This window comes from Lacerta agilis, chromosome 2 (genome assembly GCF_009819535.1).
Source record: "Lacerta agilis isolate rLacAgi1 chromosome 2, rLacAgi1.pri, whole genome shotgun sequence".
Classification (NCBI taxonomy): domain Eukaryota; kingdom Metazoa; phylum Chordata; class Lepidosauria; order Squamata; family Lacertidae; genus Lacerta; species Lacerta agilis.
In genome coordinates, this window is record NC_046313.1 from 102840886 (window position 1) to 102863553 (window position 22668).

Here is a 22668-nt window from a genome sequence, read left to right on the forward strand (position 1 = left end):
CCTTCCACAGTGGGGACATTGGTTTCCAGGCAGGAGTTGATCAGGGTGTGGATTTGCCAAGCATGCCTTCCTCTTTGCACATTTCACCCTTGCGTCCTGAGTTCGAGTGTCTTCAAAGCCCATTACACCTTTGGTAAAGGCTGTTCTCCGTTTGGAGCGCTTGCAAGCCAGTGTTTCCCAGCTGTCGGTGTTTATACTACATTTTTTTAAAAAATTGCCTTGAGACAGTCTTTAAACCTCTTTTGTTGACCACCAGCATTACGCTTTCCATTTTTAAGTTTGGAATAGAGTAGTTGCTTTGGAAGACGATAATCAGGCATCCGCACAACATAACCAGTCGAATGACGCTGATGTTGAAGAATCATTGCTTCGACACTGGTGATCTTTCCTTCTTCCAGTACACTGGTATTCATTCGCTTGTCTTCCCAAGTGATGTGTAAAATCAGGGTGATAGTGCTGCTGTTAAGACCCACTTGGATCAGGGTCTAGAGAAATGAGTCAGTCTTTATCCCTGCCTGCACTCTGAATCTCAGTAGCGTTTCCGGAACAGCCATCTTTCTTTTTAGCTGTCGGAACAGAGGGTTTATTGACTGAAACTTTGAGAATGCCCTTGCTCTGTGTTTGTTTGTTTGTTTGTTTGTTTGTTTGTGTGTGTGTGTGGCAGTGTGTTATATTACCCCAAGTGACAGAGTGGGGGCGGGGGAGGTGATTTGGATGGAAGGGAGGTTGTCAAAACTTTCCTGCTTCCTCGCCCAACCCCCTTTACTTGGCCGACTACCAATGATACTTTTTTAGTTAGGGTTGCTTTCAATCTTAGTCCCATTCAGGGCAGACGCTTTGAAATTAATAGATAGGACTAACATAGGTCCATGCATTTCAGTAGGTCTACCCTGAGTAAAACTTAGTTGGATGCAAACCTTAGATTTTGAAAACCTATGCAGAGATTTTGGGGTTTTTTAAATATATACTGTATAACAATGCATAATACTTACACATTTGCAATCTAATAACAGAGGAAAGAGAAGAAAAGGAAAGAAAGGGGGAGAGATAAAGGAACTATGAGTTAAATCATGCAACATTTCTTAGATACGTTCGTTAACATTATCTGAGAGGCAGTTTTCTAATTATAAGAACATAGAGATTCCAACGAGCCTGGATCAGGGATGACTATTAATAAATTAAATGCTTCCTTTATTAGTACAGCCGTGCCTTGGTTTTCGAACAGAATGTGTTCCGGAAGTCCGTTTGACTTCTGAAATGTTCGGAAACCAAGGCGTGGCTTCCGATTGGCTGCAGGAGCATCCAATCGGATGCCGCAGAAGCCACGCCGGACAATCAGCTTCCGAGGCAAAGTTCGCAAACCGGAACACCCACTTCCGGGTTTGCGACATTCGAGTTCCAAGTTGTTTGTGGACTAAGCTGTTCGAAAACCAAGGTATGACTGTATATGCGAGTTAGTGAAAGCTTTTAACTAGCAGTTACCGATATATTATTGAAACATGGATGTTGCATTTGAAATGCATGGCTGCTCTTGTTATTGGAACGCTTTTGGATTTGTTTTTTTTGTTTTTTTTGTTTTTTAGATATTCGCTTACCCTGCACTTTGTCAGGCAAGTAGGACAGGGGCTAAACAGCCACTCTCCTCCCTTGCGATAGCCTTATCTTCCGCAAGGTTGTCTGTCTGTCTTCCAAGTAGAATCATAGAATCATAGTGTTGGAAGAGACCACAAGGGCCATCCATTCCAACCCCCTGCCAAGCAGGAAACACCATCAAAGCATTCCTGACAGATGGCTGTCAAGCCTTTGCTTAAAGACCTCCAAAGAAGGAGACTCCACCACGCTCCTTGGCAGCAAATCCCACTGTCGAACAGCTCTTGCTGTCAGGAAGTTCTTCCTAATGTTTAGGTGGAATCTTCTTTCTTGTAGTTTGAATCCATTGCTCCGTGTCCGCTTCTCTGGAGCAGCAGAAAACAACCTTTCTCCCTCCACTATATGACATCCTTTTATATATTTGAACATGGCTATCCCTACCTGTTGTAGAGGGGCTTGCTTTTATCCATAGAGGGGCTTGCTTTTATCTGTCCTGAGTCTTTCAGCATTCAGAGCCATTGGATGTCCACAAGTTTTAGTGTTAGGGGACAGAGGAAAAAAAACCTCCCGCCCACTTTCTCCACCTGAAGCACCTCTGAATGCCGTTTCCTTTGTGGAAAAGCAGAGTGTATATCAAAATGTGTCTCTATGTAATCTGTGAGATGGGCTTATGTTCCCCCTCATGCTCCAAGCCAGGCACGATCGTTAGGTGCTTCTGGCACACACACGTGCTGGTGGAGGCCAGCATGGGGGGGGGGGAGATGCAGGGTGAGGAAGAAAGAAGCCACCCCTGAAATTCAGTGCCTTTCTCGTTCTGGCGGCAGCTGCCATCCCCTGAGCTGACAGATGGACAGACAGCGCCACCCCCGATCCTCCTGACAGCTTCTGCTCAGGGGAGAACTGATGCCACCAGAATGAATGAGCCAGATACTGCCGCAGCACTTTGCATCCCTGTTGGGTTGGGTTTTCTGTTGTTGTTTTTTAAAAAAAGAACAAGCAGGCAACGCGGTAGCAGTAGCAATTGGAATATAGCCCCTTGTTTCCTTTTCATGTCAGCGAGTGGCTGCGTTTATCATTGCAGAAGAAAACAAGAGCACTCTCTGTTTCCCCCCCCTCTCTCTCTCTCTATATATATATATATATAGGAGGGAGGTCTGTTTGATTGGTGCAGAACTTACGTCCTGCCTACCCCAAAGACTGCTCCGTCTGCTCTCTCCGCTGGTTGGGACCCTATGGGGCCAGGGTGCCTTACAGGCAACGTGGCCCCTTCCCCCTCTCCCCAGAAACAGGGTATCTTGCATCGTGACTTCAGATCACCAAGCTCCTCGGGAGGCTCTATTAAACATTAATGAAAACTGCATTTCGGATTCATTGGCGCTCGCGCTGCAGGAGCAAGAGGCAGAAACCCCAAGCAAGAGGCGGCGTGTCTCTCTCGTCAAATGCCTTGTTCTCCGTCAAATATGCAGAATTCGCAGCCAGATCGGTCCGACCGCCCCGTGTGCCAGTCTGATGAGCAGCAGTAAGTTCAGGGAGCACAAAAGAAAGGCCTCCATTGCACAATGTACAATCAGCGTAGGAATTCGGGACCGCAATTAGATGGTGACGCCACTAGCTTTGATGGGGGAGTTTTTTTTGGCGGGGGGGTTGGGGTTGGAAAGAATCAGACTAACTCGGATTGCTCATAAATAGCACTCCCATAATAAGAGATAGTAGTGTACCTCTGAGCAGTGGTTGCCTGCTGGGACAAACAAGGGGGAACAACCATCACTTGAATGCTCTGCTTCAGAGATGCAGCTTGTTGGAAGCATAACGCTGAGCTAGGGAAGTATAAGCAGGGAGAGCTCCGATCTTGCTTGTGGGATTCTCAGAGGCATCTGGTTGGCCACTGTGAGAACAGGATGCCATACTCTCCAACATTTCACCGATGAAAATAGGGGTGTCCTATTATTATTAATTATTATTATTATTATACCCCACCCATCTGACTGGGTTGCCCCAGCCACTCTGGGTGGCTTCCAACATATATAAAAATATAATAAAACATTAAACATTTTAAAGCGTCCCTATACAGGGCTACCTTCAAATATCTTCTAAAGGTTGTAAAGTTACTTATCTCCTTGGCTTGGGGAGGGGGTTCACATATAACTCCATGTTGTTGTTGTTGTTGTTGTTGTTCAGTCATTCAGTCATGTCCGAGTCTTCGTGACCCCATGGACCAGAGCATGCCAGGCACTCCTGTCTTCCGCTGCCTCCCGCAGTTTGGTCAGACTCCTGTTAGTAGCTTTGAGAACAGTCCAACCATCTTGTCCTCTGTCGTCCCCTTCTCCTTGTGCCCTCAATCTTTCCCAACATCAGGGTCTTTTCCAGGGAGTCTTCTCTTCTCATGAGGTGGCCAAAGTATTGGGGCCTCAGCTTCAGGATCTGTCCTTTCAGTGAGCACTCAGGGCTGATTTCCTTCAGAATGGATAGGTTTGATCTTCTTGCAGTCAATGGGACTCTCAAGAGTCTCCTCCAGCACCATAATTCAAAAGCATCAATTCTTCGGCGATCAGCCTTCTTGATGCTCCAGCTCTCACTTCCATACATTTGTTGTTGTTGTTGTTCAGTCGTTTAGTCGTGTCTGACTCTTCGTGACCCCATGGACCAGAGCACGCCAGGCACGCCTATCCTTTACTGCCTCTCGCAGTTTGGTCCATACATTACTACTGGGAAAACCATAGCTTTAACTATACGGACCTTTGTCGGCAAGGTAATGTCTCTGCTTTTTAAGATGCTGTCTAGGTTTGTCATTGCTTTTCTCCCAAGAAGCAGGCGTCTTCTAGTTTCGTGACTGCTGTCACCATCCAACTCCATACCTTCCAACATTTCTCTGACGAAAATAGGGACTTCCCAAGGAAAAGCGGGACATTCCGGGATCAAATCAGAAATCTAATCAGGGATGGCTTCTGTAAATCCAGGACTTTCCCTGGAAAATAGGGACACTTGGAGGGTCCGGAATGCTGGACAAGATGGGCCTTTGACCCAGTTGTGTGTGTGAAGCAAACTACGTGCTCATACGTTCAATTCATTAAAATATACATGAAAGTTTGAGTTATGGGGGTGAGGAGAATGAGTGCATGAATGAATTAAGCAATGCTTAGTTTATTTTTGGTTGCTGTTTTGGGAATGCTGTTAATACTATTGTTTTATAGATTATGGATGCTGTAGCACTTTGCGAATCCTATGATTTTCGTTGCAATTGAGATGTTTACCTTATTTTTAGTAGTTCTGTTTCATAGGCGGTAATTGTTTCCTTGATAATTTGCGGTTGTTTCACTGACGGTTTGTTAGTTCTTCTATATGATTTGTGACGTTCCTGTTCTGTTATTGTCACCTGCTGCTTGTAAGCCGCTTTGGGATTCATCTGAACGAAAAGAGGCATAGGAATATAACCAAACTGTCGGGGATTGCCCGGCTCCTTGCGAGGAGAAGGCGAGGGGAGATCCTACTCGGTAGGAGAGACGGGGCAAAGGTATTCCTTGTGAGGAGCGAGGGGAGAGAGATCCTCCTCTCGAGGAGGAGAGGGACAGGGGGCTACTCGAGAGGAAGGGCTGGTTGGAGGTCCTGCTCAGGAGGAAAGCAGGGAAAGAAGTCCTCCTCGGGAGGAGGACTGGGAGAGCAGCTCTTCGGAGAGGAGGGCTCTCTAGTTACAGGGAACCCCAGCCACTTCTGTCCACTCCTCTAGCCTTTTGTCTGAGCTCTCTCCAAGGGAGGAGGAGCTGCAGAGGCTGGGAGACTTTGGGCAAAGACCCAGCACCGCCAGCCAGAGAGGAGGTGAGGGAGAACTGCCACTTCCGGAGTCAGCACACCATGGGGGGGGGGTTCAGGAGGCACCGCAGACGTCGTTTTAGGGTGCCCAGACTTTGGTGTTGGGCGGGAAACCGGAGAGGGGCACTTCCGGATTCTGCAAGTGACTGAGCGGTCATGTTTTTAACTAGCTCTACACTGTAAATAGCAATGCACAATAAATAGTCTTAGCTGCTGAAGGCTCTGTCGTTACTCACGAGCAACACTTGGGAAGATCCTGACACAAGCAATCTGCGACAAGTAGCTGGTCGCACTTGGCTCTGTGGAAACGCCCTCCGGCCACCTGATCCTACTTTTCCCCTTACAGCGCCAAGATGCCCGTATCATCGTTGGACTCTTTTATGAGACGGAGGCACGGAAGGTCTTCTGCGAGGTGGGTGTCCAGGGTGGAGGTTCCTCTCTGGGGATAACAAGAGGCTGCAGCCGGGGTTTCTTCCTTCATTCTCAGACTTACCTGGAGATGTTGGGGATTGAACCCGGGACTCTCGGCAGGCGAAGCGGAAGCTTTACCTCCTGAGCTACAGCGCTTCCTCCTAGAATGTGTGGTAGAAGGCTTGAGATGATGAGATGAAAAAAATATATTTAAATTAACCTTCGCAAAAAAACCAGAGGCATTCCTTCTTGGAATCCTAAGCAGTGACACCCCCAAAAATATAAGAGAAATCTTTTTCCTGCCCAGTTATTAATCGCATCAAACTGGAAAGGGGGAAAAGTACCAACAGTAAAGGAATGGCAGAATAAGTTATTAGACTATGCAGTTGGCTCAATTGACAAATACACTAAGGGGAAATACAAAACAACTATTTGTACAAAAATGGGATATGTTCAAGAAATATTTACAAAAAGATAATAATGATATAATTTCCATGGCAGCACTTGAATGGCTCTTGTATAAATTATATATTACTACATAAGGATATAGGGTACGAAATGTTATAAGAAAGTACTAGAAACTATAGTAAGAATAAAGTAAGAAATTTAAGTACATTCAACGTGGTAAATGTAAAGTACATTCGGGAAAGGACAGGAAGTTGGTATTTATAGCTATATAAAATAAAATAAAAAATTCCTTCCAGTAGCACCTTAGAGACCAACTAAGTTTGTTCTTGGTATGAGCTTTCGTGTGCATGCACACTTCCAAGAACAAACTTAGTTGGTCTCTAAGGTGCTACTGGAAGGATTTTTTTTATTTTATTTCGTTTTGACTATGGCAGACCAACACGGCTACCTACCTGTAACTATAGCTATATGATTTAGTTTAGTGGAATTTAGATTTGTGAATTAATTACTTTAATATATCTTTGTCTAGTTTAATTAATATAAGAAAAGAACATGTGGATTTATAAGTATAAACTAATATCTAATGGTGTAAATATTCAAATTTGTACATGTATTAAAGACTATGTATGGATTTAATTTAATAAATAAAAAGTATTTAAAAAAAGAAAAGAAAAGAAATGCAAGCCATGGCATGGCACTGACTGGACCACTCTACTTATTGGCAAACCTTCATTTCTCTCTTTTTTTAATAAGAATTTATTTAAAAAAAATAAACAAAAATACAAAAATCACAAAAAATGCATACTACAAAAATACATACAAAATACATACAAAATATACCTAACTAAAAAAAAAACAACACATACACAACCACAAAATCAAACATTCATTTAACTATTCTAATCTTATTTCAAATCTTACTTGGGGGACTTCCTCACGTCCTCTCCTCTGCGTTCATTTCAAATATACTGCAGTAACTTTGTAACCCCTTTGATTCTACTTTAACAATTAATCTCAATCATTATCTATCATCTTATACCTATCACTCTATTCTTAATGAAAATACAAAAAAAACTATAACCACAATTCTATCTCTTATATTCTATTTTAAACTAACATTTTAATGCTATCGCCTGTAATATCTGCTGATTTCAATTACAAATATCTAGCTTTTCACGTCTTTTCAAATATTCTTTAAATTTCTTCCGTCTTCTTGCACCTTCTCTTCCCTCTGGTCTCATTTCTCCTCTCTTGTGGCACTGGGGACAGGTCTACAAGGAGCGCTTGTTTGGGAAGAAGTACGTCTGGTTCCTGATTGGCTGGTACGCTGACAACTGGTTCCGCATCAAGGATGCGAATATTAACTGCACGGAGGAGGAGATGAGGGAGGCGGTGGAGGGCCACATCACCACTGAGATCGTCATGTTGAACCCAGAGAACACACGCAGCATCTCCAATATGGTGAGGGAGAGTTTCAGGGGGCGGGGGGTGGGCGGGGGTGGGAGGTGGTAAATGTCAAATGTTGGGTTTTTTTAAGCTTGCCTGGAAATCACGCTGCGACGTTTGGAAGCCCTCGTCTAGAGACTGGCTCTGATTTGTTGCCGGCAAAGGAAACACAGGTGTTCTAAGGTGATGTTGTCAAATGCCCCAAGCCTAACTCTTGTTGTTGAGAGCCGGCTCCAAGGCAAAAGTCTGGAGAGGTCTGGTTCAAGCTGAGAGGCGATTTAAAAAAAAACAGAAACCAGACGTTTGCTCAAGTTACAGGTTATGGACAGTGGTGAAAGCAATATACATTGTCAAAAGGGAGCGAGAAACTTTTGTAATACTCCAAATAAACAAAAACCAAATTTTAAAAACCCGCTTCCCCTCTCCCAGATTTTTAAAGCAAGATTTAGAATCATAGAGTTGGAAGAGACCACAAGGGCCATCCAGTCCAACCCCCTGCCAAGCAGGAAACACCATCAAAGCATTCCCGACAGATGGCTGTCAAGCCTCTGCTTAAAGACCTCCAAAGAAGGAGACTCCACCACACTCCTTGGTAGCAAATTCCACTGCCGAACAGCTCTCACTGTCAGGAAGTTCTTCCTAATGTTTAGGTGGAATCTTCTTTCTTGTAGTTTGAATCCATTGCTCCGTGTCCACTTCTCTGGAGCAGCAGAAAACAACCTTTCTCCCTCCTCTATATGACATCCTTTGATATATTTGAACATGGCTATCATATCACCCCTTAACCTTCTCTTCTCCAGGCTAAACATACCCAGCTCCCTAAGCCGTTCCTCATAAGGCACCGTTTCCAGGCCTTTGACCATTTCACCTTAATGCATTTCTACCTGTTAAAGAGAGTTGATTCATGTGGCAGTTAATACTTTTAAAACTTTATTCAATCTTAAGAATTTTACACCAGATCTTTTAGAAGCCATTGGTGTGTTGTTGTTTTTACTAGGTAGGATTAACTTATGTATTTTATAGAGTCAGCATGGGTGGAAGGACTGGGTTGCCTGGAAAAACAAGAGTTGCTACAACTTTATGGCTCAATCCCGTTGCAAAATTAAATTGTGATACAGAGGGAATACATTATCCATCTGACCTTAACCATAATTTACATGTCTGGGGATCATTTTAAGTCTTTCTTTTGCCCCCTGCAGACATCACAGGAGTTCATTGAGAAGCTGACGAAGCGGGTGGAAAAATCCCCCGAGGAGACGGGAGGCTTCCAGGAGGCTCCGCTGGCCTATGATGCCATCTGGGCCCTGGCACTAGCACTTAACAAGACCTCCACGGAGCTGGTGAAGAAGGGGCTGCGGCTGGAAGACTTCAATTATAACAACAGGACTATCACAGATGAGATCTACCGAGCCCTCAACTCTTCAGCCTTTGAGGGAGTCTCTGTGAGTGGCTCTTGAACCTGATCTCCTCGGAGCAGAATGTGGATATTTGGGATTTAGAAATGCCCACATACCTATCTGTCTGTCTTTCTGTCTGTCTTTACAGTATTTGTATGCCACCGTGAAACTTGGAAAACCCTGTATTAATATGCACAGTGCTTTTTTCCTTAAAAAATGTTTAGGGGTACTCTCATTTTGATTGAAGAAAATCACCATTTTATAGTTCACATCAGGGAAAATGAATACAGTAAATGGACAAAAGTACAAAGATTCACAAAATGATTAAGGGAATGCGTACCCCTGCATCCCCCCAGAAAAAACACTAACAACAACAACAATAATAATATTTATATCCCGCCCTCCCTGGCCAGGACCGGGCTCAGGGCGGCTAACAACAGGGTATATAATACATTAAACACATAAAATCAAACAATCAATTAAATACAGCTTAAAATCAGATTCAGATCAGAATAAAAAGAGATGGCAACCCGCAAATTATAACTATAAGAGTTAGGAATGTTAAGTGCTCACCAGGCCCAACTATTGAATATGAAACCCCCTTTCCCTTTTCTCCCCAGGGACATGTGGTCTTTGATGCCAGCGGCTCTCGGATGGCCTGGACCCTCATCGAACAGCTTCAGGGTGAGCATGGATCATTGCCGTTGTGCTGGGCGTGTTGGAAGCGTTGGTTTCTCTTCTGACACATTCCTGCAAGGCAGCTGTTCTCTGTGGCACATGATAGTTTGGGCAGACCCCATATGCCACATGCAGTACTGCTCCTGATCAATCCCAGCCTCCCATTGTTCATTGTCTTATTATTTGTTAACTTCTTTAACACCCCTTTCGTTCCTTCCTTCCTTCTTTCTTTCTTTCTCTCTCTCTCTCTCTCTCTCTCTCTCCCTCCACCCAGCCAAAGGTCTGGACTTAGCCCCTGCCTCTCTCCCTTTCATCCATTTAGGCTCTTTCCCCTCATTTTCTCTCTCCCCCCCCCCCCGTTCCTTCCATGCTCCCCGCATCCGCATGAGAGCCACAGGCCCGTCCCCTGCACTGCTAGGGGTTTGTTCCACTTTCCTACCCGGCATCAATGCCTCACCTCCCTACTGTATGTAACGCCTCCTTCTGCCAACAGATGGCATCTATAAGAAGATTGGGTATTACGACAGCACCAAGGATAATCTCTCCTGGTACAACAATGAAAAATGGATTGGTAAGAGACTGGAGTTTTAGGCATGGCAACCAGCTGTGCGACTCTTACAGGACCCAAAATAAAAATATGGAGTGATATAATGCATGTTGTTGTTGTTTAGTCGTGTTCGACTCTCCGTGACCCTGTGAACCAAGAGCATGCCTTAGAAACTCTCACTTTCTTCTCAAAGCTTCTCCTTTTTTTATGTCCGTGGAGTTTTCTTGGCAAAATACTGGAGTGGATTGCCAGTTCCTTCTCCAGGTGGATCACATTTAGTTTAAACTCTCAGCTATGACCTGTCCGTCTTGGGTGGCCCTTCATGGCATAGCTCATAGCTTCTTGGAGTTATTCAAGCCCCTTCGCCCCAACAAGGCAGGGATCCATGAAGGGGATATAATGCATACAAAATGGTTAATACAATACTTTCAATTTCCTTACTTATTTTATTTGTAAATATGTGTGGCTATTCACAAAGCTAATGAAAAATTAGACTCTCTCTCTCTCTCTCTCTCTCTCTCTCTCTCTGTGTGTGTGTGTGTATGTGTGTGTGTGTGTTTATTTACTCCATTTAAATCCCGTCTTTCCTCCTAGTAGCTAAAGGTGCCATACATGGTTCTCTTACTACTCATACACACATAGATAGATAGATAGATAGATAGATAGATAGATAGATAGATAGATAGATAGAGATAGATAGATAGATAGATAGATAGATAGATAGATAGAGACATAGAGAGATAGAGTAGATGTCTTTAAAAACAAGTCAAGTCCCAGTGTCTGCTGCGACCGAGCTGCTGTAAAGCACCTTGGGGAAATACGTGAAACTGGGTTGAGTCAGGAACCCACGGTGAGTCTGCAGCCTATGCACTTGTTGAGCCATTCAGGGGCACTTGCCACACAGCCACATCCATGCACACGGAGGCCTTATTGTCGTCAAGTTGCCTGGTGCCAACTTGCCCTCTGTCTTCCAGGGTCACAGAAAGGGGCAAACAAAACCATTCACGGGGGGGGGGGGGGGAGAGAACATAGTCTCCCTAGATGCTAATGGTGGAAAGGACTATGAGGTGCCCCCGGTGCCTGAGTTTCTCTGTTCTTCCCCCATACCCTACAGGCGGTGTCCCACCAGCTGACTACACAAAGGTCATCATCACCTTCCGGTACCTCTCCCAGAAGCTCTTCATTTCTGTCTCGGTGCTCTCTAGCGTGGGTATCCTGTTGGCCATCATCTGCTTGGCCTTCAACATCTACAACGGGCACGTCAGGTGGGTAACCCTCAACCTACTTAGTCACCCACTCTTCTGCTGTTAGAGCTATGGAATAGCAGCTCAGCGAGTCATCTGCACCCGAGGAACTTGTGCAGATGCTCCGTTTAGTTTTTAGAAATTGGATTTTGTAAAATCTGGACCTGGGGGGGAAGGGCATTAATAGAAGCCGAGCAGGGAAAACATGGGAGGAATATGTTTTGATCGTGACGTCATGCAGATGTCTTATAAAAATTGAGCTAATAACAAGCGAGGGTAGCTGCTCAGTGCGGATGCAGATCCATACATTTTCCGAGAGGGCTTGGCATCTGTCTTATCCCCCTATGCAAGACTCTGTGTTAGACACCATTTATCCGATACCACCATGGCTCTTGAGGGTGCAAAGCCTGGACAACGTACCTTTAGTAAAATCTTTATTACAGTCAAGGACCAGAGAGCAATTTATAACGTACCTTTAATCTGTTGCTCCCCATAATGTGGGCATAGAGGGCAGCTGGGTTTATAGCCAGTGTGGTGTAGTGGTTAAGAGCGGTAGACTGGTAATCTGGTGAACTGGGTTTGCGTCTCCGCTCTTCCACACGCAGCTTCTAGGTGACCTTAGGCTAGTCACACTTTTTTGAAGTCTCTCAGCTCCACTCACCTCACAGAGTGTTTGTTGTGGGGGAGGAAGGGAAAGGAGAATGTTAGCCATTTGGAGACTCCTTAGGGTAGTGATAAAGCAGGATATCAAATCCAAACTCCTCCTCCTCCTCTTCTGATGCAAACCCCCGCTTTAGGTCTCTCACGCCTTCCGTTCCTTCACAGATACATCCAGAACTCGCAGCCGTACCTCAACAACATGACAGCTGTGGGTTGCGCACTGGCGCAAGCGTCTGTCTTCCCACTCGGGCTGGATGGCCTCCATATCAGCAAGGGCCTCTTCCCCTTTGTTTGCCAGGTACATGTTGGACTCTCTAGAGGTCTGGGGCATCGTCTGCTGGACATAGACCTACCAGTTAGATCACGCATAGGGCTGTTTCTGAGACCCGTAGCTCTCTTCTTCTTTCACCTTCCCCTGGGATAGAAGTGAGAGCTCCCCGTGGAAACTGACAGACGAAATCCAAGATTTTGAGATAGCAACATTCAGGCACCAATGTGCCTCCCCCCACCACCAAAAAAAAAAGAGAGCAAAAGGTAGCTGTCAGTGGAGGATTTGATGTGCTTTCTAACTAGGAATTTGTGGGGAAATTGATTCCTTTTTTAATTTTAAAAAACGTTTAGAAGTATATACATGCAACTCGATGGAGTGCAAGGTTTCTGCATGAGAATTTAAAATACGGCAGAGGTCTTCCTTCCCCAAAATGGTGCCCGCAACTCCCGTCCACCTCTGGCAGCACAGCTGGGTAAGACTGCTGGCAGTTCTGGTCCAAAACTCCTAGAAGGCACCAGATCAGGGAAGGCTGGCAGAAGTGGTGAGATGGGAGATTGGACTCTTCCAGCCATTTCCCTCCTAACAGGTGATGCTGCTGGTATCATAATACTGTATTATACAGAGACAATAAGCTGGGGTAAAATAGGGGGTTTTTTGAAGGGGGGATGGGGGACACAGAGAGAGATAGCCCCCCAGCCACTGAAGAAGCATTTTAAAGCCCTCTCCACTCTAAACTGACAAGGTTGCCTCAATAATGTTCTAGTTTGTCTCCGTGCTGCAGCTTTGTGGGAAGGCCTGGCAGTTCTTGGGTGCGCTGGGCAAAATGTGGCAGTGCCCTTAACCATGCTCTTTTGTCGCTGTTTTGGGATGTCCAATCCACAGGCTCGTCTTTGGCTCCTGGGCTTGGGCTTCAGCTTAGGCTACGGCAGCATGTTCACCAAGATCTGGTGGGTGCATACTGTTTTCACCAAGAAGGAAGAGAAGAAAGAACGGCGGAAGGTGAGGCTCTTTGACCTGCTTTGCCATGCTGCCTGAGACGAACTGCCTAGCGAGGATGGGGGGAGCCTGTGTGGCCTTCCAAGTGTTGCTGGACTACAACTCCCATCGTCCATGACCGCTGGCCATGCCGGCTGAGGGCTGATGGGAGTTGGAGTCCAACTCGGGTTCCCCATTCTAGTTGCGTAGCCTTCAGAGGTGTAGCCATGTTAAGTCTGCGCTATGGCAAAACCCAGCAAATAGTCTTTTTTTTTTAGCACATGAAAGGTTCACAATTTGTTTGTTGCATAAGCTTCTATGGATTGGGGGGGCACGTTGTTTTTGTTTTAACTTTCAATTTTGTGCTTTTAGCCTGCATTTTTATGTTGTGAACCACCCTGAGATCTCTGGATAAAGGGTGATATATAAATTTAATTGATGATGACGATGATGATGATGAAGTGGGCTCTAGTCCGTGGATGTTTCTGCTGTAATAAGATTTGCTGGCCGCAAGACGCTTGGAGGTTTTCGGTTGCAGGGGACACTGCTGTGCAGTAGGGAGAGGGCTCAGCCGTTTGGCACTGAGAAGGCCTCTCTTTGAAACGCCGTTATTTATTAAAAAAAAACAGTTGTGACTGGCTCAATGGTGTGCGAAGATACCGTGGGAGCATTGGGCTAGAACTATGCATGCACTATAAATTATTATTATTATTATTATTATTATTATTATTATTATTATTATCATCATCATCATCATCATCATTATCATTATCATTATTATTTGTACCCCACCCATCTGGCTGAGTTTCCCCAGCCACTCTGGGCGGCTCCCAATCGAGTGTTAAAAACAATACAGCATTAAATATTAAAAGCTTCCCTAAACAGGGCTGCCTTCAGATGTCTTTTAAAAATAGGATAGCTGCTTATTTCCTTGACATCTGATGGAAGGGTGTTCCACTACCGAGAAGGCCCTCTGTCTGGTTCCCTGTAACCTCGCTTCTCACAATGAGGGAACTTGCCAGAAGGCCCTCGGTGCTGGATCTCAGTGTCCAGGCTGAATGATGGGGGGTGGAAACGCTCCTTCAGGTATACATGTAAATTGCTCAGCTTCCTCCAAAGAATCCTGGGAACTGTTGTTTCTTAAGGCTGCTGGGGATCACGGCTATGTGAGAGGCAAACTACAGTTCCCATTGTTTTTGCAGCTATGGGTGGGGGCTTTGGGGGTGATCATAAGACTGAAGCCACCCATTTCAGAGGAAACCTATCTGAAATCAACACCACCGCTCCCTTGTTTTGGTCTCAGAATTGCTAATGCAGATCGTAGTTACCTACTTCATATCTGGCAGGTGTGTCTCTAGGTTGAAGGCTCTTAGGTGGAGCGGTTCATACAATATAGCGAATCTCAGGTGTGCCACAGAGGGCAGCCTCTGTGCTTGACCTCTGTGAATGTTTTTTGCGTGTTCTGGAACACCCCTTTCAGTTGACTCAGGGCACTCCCCATCTTTTGAGCACTCATCCTGATTAGCTTGCTGGGAGATTAGGTGACATTGGCCATCAACTGAGCATTCATTCCGAATTGTTTGCAGGGAGGGCAGATGGCATTGTGTCAAAACAAGCATTATCCCACATTTTCCACTGATTTTCCCACCGCTTTCCTTCTCAGAAATACCCCGCCCAACCCTGAATGGCAACTGAAATTGACAAAAAATGCGCAGCTTGCAGATTTAACATATAGAATAAGAGAATGAGAAGAACATACGATTAGAGAAGATTGGAAAATGTTTATTGAGTATACTATGGGGGGGGGGAAAACTGTGTACACTTGAAAACGTTGGCAGCATTAAGATAACTTCAACAGTCTAAATAAGTTTTGATGGATGTAATAATGGAATACTGAATGGTTTAGTTTTTGTAAAACATGCAGGGATTTATGATACGTAAAATGAACCATGGAAAGAGAAGGAGGGAAGTTTTTTGATATTTTAAGGATGTTTAAATGAGTATTTTAAATTGCAAAACGGAAAATTTAATAAAAATTATATATTAAAAAAAACCCGCCCAACCCTTTAGGGAAGTGGGTTGGTTGCACAAGGTCTCCCTGGCAGCAATAACTGCACAACCTGAGCCAGCCACAATGGGACTGAATCCCACCCAAAAAAGCAACCGTCTGGAAGTTCCCTCAGGCATCTTGTTCCCTCATTCTGTCTTTCCTCTTTTCTTCCAGACTCTGGAGCCCTGGAAGCTCTACGCCACGGTTGGGCTGCTTGTCGGGCTCGACTTCGTCATCTTGGCCATCTGGCAAATTGTCAACCCACTGAAACGCACCACAGAGGTAATGCCTTTGCATTTAGCCAGTGTTGTGTAGTGGTTAAGACCGGTAGTCTTGTAATCTGGTGAACCGGGTTCGCATCCCCGCTCCTCCACATGTAGCTGCTGGGTGACCTTGGGCTAGTCACACTTCTCTGAAGTCTCTCAGCCTCACTCACCTCACAGAGTGTTTGTTGTGGGGGAGGAAGGGAAAGGAGAATGTTAGCCGCTTGGAGACCCCTTCGGGTAGTGATAAAGCGGGATATCAAATTCAAACTCTTCTTCTTCATGCTGGGAGGCTTAAATACCTTGCAGGGCGATTGAACCCAAGTCGCATCCGCAAATACACAAGGTGCTCCGTGCCCTGTGCTTAATTGGTGACAGAACCAAACTAGGAAATCAGTTTTCGGTACAAGGCCTTAATTACTATTATTTATTTGATTTGTTTGCCCCGTTTTATCAAAAGATTCCAGAGCAGTGTACAACAATAAGAAGGCATTTTGCGGAGCACAATAACAAAAACATAACAAAAGGCATAATATAGCAGACAGCGTAGCAATAAAATAATCATAACAACAGTCCACCCCCACCCCACAGCTTTAACAGGCCATAGATTATTTAGCGGCCAAGAGGAATGTTTTCGCCTGGTGCCTAAAGATATGTAATGACAGCACCAGGCAAGCCTCTCTGGGGAGAGCATTCCACAGATGGGGAGCCACCACCGAAAAGGCTGGTTTTTGTGTTGGCGCCCTCGAAACCTCTCAGGGGGAAGGGGGACATAGAGAAGGGCCTGTGATGACAAGTGCAGGGTGTGGGTCGGTTTGTATGGGGAGTGGCTGTCCTTAAGATACTGAGGTCCCGAACCATGTAAGGCTTTGTAGGTCAACAGCAGCACTTTGAATTGGGCCTGGAAACCAATTGGCAGCCAGTGCAGTCGGGCCAGGATTGGTGATACACGCTCAAACCGTCGTGTTCTGGTGAGCAGCCTAGCCATCTAAGAGCCTTTCCCAGATGTTGGACTTCCAGCGTCAACCAGCCTCTCCCAGCGTGAGCAGCAGGCAGGGATGATGGGAGTTGCAGTCCAGCAACATCTGGAGGGCGCCAGGTTGAGAAAGCTGGCCCAGTGCAAAGGGTTGTGCTACTGCTGCTCGGCCCTCCCCCCTCCACCCCACCTCCTTCTTTTCAAAATCCCATCTGCAGAAACACAGTGATCAGGAGGGTGTGGCAGTCTTTCGGGTATCCTGGTCCCAAGCTGTACTGTATAAGGCTTTGTAGACCGGCGCCAACACCTTGAGCCTTGCTGAGTGGCAGCATCCAGTGCAATTCTTTCAGCAGCTGCATAATACCATGGCGGTATTGTGCCCCGCTCAGAAGTTGAGCTGTCGCGTTTTGCACTCAGCGCAGCTTCCAGGTCAGCCTCACATTGCAGTCATCCAGTCCGGGGATTAGCATGGACAATACGGGTCAGGCTGCCCTGTTCCAGAAATGGCTGTGGTTTGTCTTGGCAGCTGAAACAAGCCAAAGGCAGCCACCGAGGTTGCCTGGGCCTCTAGCAGTGATTCCACAGATGGATCCAAGACCACCTCTATGAAGCTGCTCCTTCAGGGTCAGGGTCCATAGCAGCCAGTTGACCAATGAGCTGGGCTCAGGAATTGCCCACCCACGGCACCTCCTTCTTTCTAGAACTCAATTAAGTTTCATCCAGACCGCCACCAACTGCTGGCACTGGTCCAGGACTTCTCCTGATTCAGTTGCAGAAGGTCGGCGGTTCGAATCCCCGCGACGGAGTGAGCTCCGTTGTTTGGTCCCAGCTCCTGCCCACCTAGCAGTTCGAAAGCACGTCAAAGTGCAAGTAGATAAATAGGTACCGCTCCAACGGGAAGGTAAACGGCGTTTCCGTGCGCTGCTCCGGTTTCGCCAGAAGCGGCTTAGTCATGCTGGCCACATGACCCGGAAAAACTGTCTGCGGACAAACGTCAGCTCCCTCGGCCAGTAAAGCGAGATGAGCGCCGCAACCCCAGAGTTGTCCACGACTGGACCTAATGGTCAGGGGTCCCTTTACATTTACCTTTAGCATCAGCGTACTGATGACACCTCAGCCCAAAGTTCCTGATGACCACTCAAGACAGCTGAATGTATGTGTTAAATAGCATAGGGAGCAGCAGGATGGTATCCTGTGGACTGAAAAATGGAGAGGAACGCCACTGAGCACACACAGTGTGCCCTTCTGCCCACCCCTGAGCAACTGCAGCTTGCCTGCGTATATTTAAGAGTTGTGGAACAGGGTGTCCAATGCAGGCAGCAAGGTTTCCAGCCAGGCTTGACTCTCTTTTGAGGACAGAGCATTGTTTATTAAAACAGAGCTGACAGGTTTGTCTGTTTTTGCAGTGGAAGAGGGAAATGCCACACTCACAGTAGGCAAATTGTTCCGTGGACTGCGTAACCCTGCAGGAAGGGCTGTAGTGATGGTTTTCACTAATAAACATCTACACGCACAACACTTATCCTGAGCTGCGGACCATGGAAGAATCTTCCTCCACCTCCCGTCTTGCCTCTTGTTTCCCCCTCTCTCTCCCCTCCACTACCTGATCCTAACTCTACTCATTCTTCTCCCACATCCTGCCAATCTCACCAAAAATTCCTGGCTCCTTCCCACCCTAATAATCCTGACTGCCCTTTTGTGTGTCTGCTTCTCTCTCTCTCTCCCTCCTCCCTGACACACGTAGGGTTTATGGCAAGACGTCGCCGGCGGGCAGCAGTTTTAAGATGTTTGTCGAAGGATCAGTTCAATCCGCTTTTTAAGAATTTACAGCTGTTGCTTCATGTTCTGCGTACTTTGTCGCTGGCTCACAAACACACCCCGCTTGCTGCACACACATATCCGTGTAACCATTGGATTCTGACATGGGAGAACCTTCCTGTGGAATTCCCATGTGGAACTCCCGTGCGTGTGAAAATCCTAGAACCGGTTAAAGTGACTCTCGGTGTCCTCCACCTTGCCATCACCACCTTTCTTTATAGGCAGACAGTCTGCAAACCTGGGATACTTTCAGTCGGTTAATACCTTCCGAAAGCCTTATAAGGGAACCTCTTCCAGCCTTACCTTATCCTGCAAGGTGGCAGTAAGGGGACCTTCCTTATACTTGTGTTTTTATATTGTATTTTACGTTGTGAAGCGCCCTGAGATCTACAGGTGCAGGGTATACAAATTTATTACAGCCGTGCCTCAGAAGACTGTAATAAAGACTGTCGAACAGAATCCATTCCAGAAGTCCATTCGACCTCCGAAACGTTCGGAAACCAAGGCGCGGCTTCCGATTGGCTGCAGGAAGCTCCTGCAGCCAATCGGAAGCCGCGTTGGACGTTTGGGTTCCAAAAAACATTCACAAACCGGAACACTCATTTCCGGGTTTGCGGCGTTTGGGAAGCAAAACTTTCGGCTCACAAGGCGTTCGACTTCCAAGGTACGACTGTATATCAAATTTATCAAAACCTTGGCATCTTAGAACTGAAAAGGAAGCAGGAGGTCCATGATATGTTCTCCCTATGGTCCTCAATACACACTTTTAATACAGCTGGGGAGGCGCACTGCAATTTCAATCAGAGCACCAATGCTGGGAGAAGGGGCGTTTCCCCGATCTAAAATGCCCCCACCCCCAGTAGCAGCTTTCGGAGCAGCAGTGGAGAAAGGGCAGGCATAAGCCCCCCCCCCCCCGAAAAAATTGTGGGTCTAACAACTGTTTTACAAGATGATTTAGCAGCACAGCAGAATGGTCCATTCTCCACAACCACTGCAGAAGCATCCCAGCCAGTTAGGGGTGAGGGAGTCAGGCGGTCCAATCACAGATCTGGGGAAAGGCCACGGCTCAGCAGGTAGAGCAACTGCTTAGCATGCAGAAAGTCCCAGGTTCAATCCCCGGCATCTCCAGATAGGGTTGAGGGTGCCCCCTGTTTGAAATCCTGGAGAGCCACTGCCAGCCACCAGCGGTGTCTGTTGCCCATTTGGACTGATAGGGCAGAAGGCAGGGAGACTGACAGTAGGTGGCGCCAGAGCCGAGGGGCAGAGCCCACCCGCTGACTGGTGGTGAGACGGCAGGCTGGTGGGGCTAGTTGAGAGCAGACGGAGGTTGGTGGGACAGGGTGCCATTTCCCATCATGGACCCAGCCTGCACTGCAGCCCACCCAGCTGAGAGCTAGGTGGACCAATGGTCCGATTCACCATAAGGCAGGTTCCTATCTTCCACCGCATGCTAGTTGCAACACTGGTGGTGTTATTAAAGTTTAGGCATCTCTATCTGACCAAGCGTTACAAGCAGCTATTAGCAGTGGTTATTGCCAACGTGACGCAAGAGGGACAACTTGGAACAAAAGAAAGTTACCAATAATTAATCTGTCAAAGGCCGAGGTTTGCGAACTTCCTGATTCCAGAAGGGTTAGAGGTTTTACAGGGTTCCGTGTTTACAGGTCTAAAGATATGTGCTTACAGGTATCTGTGGTAAGACCAGCAAAGGGAGCCCTCTCTATAGCCTATCTTGATTTTTGTCTAGCCTATCTTGATTTCAGCAAGGCCTTTGACAAGGTGCCCCATGATATTCTTGTAAAGAAGCTGGTAAAATGTGGGCTAGACAATGCTACCATTCAGTGGATTTGTAACTGGTTGACTGACCGAACCCAAAGGGTGCTCATCAATGGCTCCTCTTCATCCTGGAGAGAAGTGACTAGTGGGGTGCCACAGGGTTCTGTCTTGGGCCCAGTCTTATTCAACATCTTCATCAATGACTTGGATGATGGGCTTGAGGGCATCCTGATCAAGTTTGCAGATGACACCAAATTGGGAGAGGTGGCTAATACCCCAGAGGACAGGATCACACTTCAAAATGGCCTTAACAGATTAGACAACTGGGCCAAAGCAAACAAGATGAATTTTAACAAGGAGAAATGTAAAGTACTACACTTGGGCAAAAAAAAAATGAAAGGCACAGATACAGGATGGGTGACACCTGGCTTGAGAGCAGTACATGTGAAAAGGATCTAGGAGTCTTGGTAGACCACAAACTTGACATGAATCAACAGTGTGATGCAGCAGCTAAAAAAGCCAATGCAATTCTGGGCTGCATCAATAGGAGTATAGCATCTAGATCAAGGGACAGTGGGACTGCGGACAGTGAGTCAAGCAAGGCCCACAGGATTCAGAAGTTGAGATTTGAGGGCAACCAATGGCCAAGATGAGGAAGTGACTGTGGGGGCCTGGAATGTGACATCTCAGTGTTTAAGGAAAGCCTCTTTGCATTCTAACCCTTCTGGAATCAGGAAGTTTGAAAACCTCTGCCCTTTGACAGATAAGTGATTGATTATTGGCGAGTTTCTTTTGTTCAAGGAGTCTCTCCTGCATGTGGTTCTTGGTCAGATAGAGATGCCTGAACATTAATAATATCGCCTGTGTTGCAACTACCATGAGGCAAGAGATAGGAACCTGCCTTTTAATGAGTCAGGCTCTTGGTCCGTCTAGCTCAGATGGCTGCAGTAGAGGCTGGTCCTTTGGGGGAACTGGCCCTCTGGCCCTCCTCAACCTTAGTCTGCTTTCAGTGGGGTCCCACCAGCCTGCCGTCTTGCATCCAGTCAGGGGCTGGGCTTTGGCACCACCTACTGTTGGTCTCCCTGCCTTCTGCCCTACCGGTCCCAATGGGCATCAGTCACTGCTGATGGGCTGGATTTCAGCCAGGGGACATTCCCAACCCTACCTGAAGATGCTGGGGATTGATCCTGGGACCTTATGCATTCAAAGCAGGTGCTCAACCCCTGAGCTACGGCTCTTCCACAGTGGCCGGCCAGACTCAAAGCAGCCAGTTACCCTTGAGTGCGGCTCTGCCCCCCATCATTTGTAAATCAGGGTCTGCAATTTAGAGCACTAAAGGGATGTGTCCATGAGTGAATGGCACTAAACCCTCCTGTCACATTTATCCACGTGGTCTGCTCGTAGAGTAATTTTTCATTCATTCCTCATTCCTCATCCCTATTTGTTGTTGTTCAGTCGTTCAGTTGTGTCCTACTCTTCATGACCCCATGGACCAGAGCACGCCAGGCATGCCTACCTTTCACTGCCTCCCGCAGTTTGGCCAAACTCATGGATCAATGCCTTGTTGTGGCAAAAGGGGGCTTGAATAACTCGGGGAAGCTATGAGCTATGCCATGCAGGGCTACCCAAGATGGACAGGTCATAGTGGGGAGTTTAGACTAAATGTGATCCACCTGGAGGAGGAACCGGCAAGCCACTCCAGTATCCCTGGCAAGAAAACTCCATGGACAAAGACAACAGGCATCCCCATTTACCTGCGGCTTAATATGCAAAATCCATAAGGGATTTTAAACATAAAACACATAAAGCGCAATGAGATCTAGGGGCGGACCTACATTTTGGAGTCCTTGAAGATCGAACTGTTATGGGGGCCCCTTTGATACCACCACCGAGGTCTAGGTAACCACTGTTATCTTCTTCTGTGGGGTCTTTGCAAAAACTTTTTACAACATCTGTGCTATTGAATCTCAAACTTTGTGGGTGTTGAAATATAGACAACAACAAAAAAATAATCGATTTGAGTCGTGCGACTCAAACGGGGTCTACTGCACACAATTTTTTTAAAGCGATGTGGGCTTAAGTCACTTCTGGGGGGGTGCCCTCCAGGATTAGGGGGCCCTGAAGCTTAAGCTCCATTAGTTACATTGTAGATCCGCCCCAGATCATTTCATTAAAAGAGGAAAGAAAGATGTATACACACAACATCGTAAGCAAACATATAAAAGCAGAGAACCCGCCGGTAAAACATTCAGGTAAATTTGAACAGGTAATAAATAACACAGTGTGTTGGGATAAATGCTACAAGCTGGAGAAAGTCCGCTTAAATAGATGGGTCTTCCAAGAGGAGGGCC

The 22668-nt window shown here is 46.5% G+C and overlaps 1 protein-coding gene across 1 annotated transcript in view; it reads left to right on the forward strand.

Moving 5' to 3' along the window:
* The window catches only part of GABBR1 (gamma-aminobutyric acid type B receptor subunit 1), a 108218-nt gene that overhangs the window by 76869 nt on the left and 8681 nt on the right, over positions 1-22668 (forward strand). The window contains 9 exon segments of the mRNA XM_033141892.1: positions 5744-5809; positions 7486-7677; positions 8862-9104; positions 9680-9743; positions 10231-10308; positions 11399-11549; positions 12354-12486; positions 13342-13458; positions 15659-15766. Coding sequence (XP_032997783.1) covers positions 5744-5809; positions 7486-7677; positions 8862-9104; positions 9680-9743; positions 10231-10308; positions 11399-11549; positions 12354-12486; positions 13342-13458; positions 15659-15766 — 1152 coding nt within the window.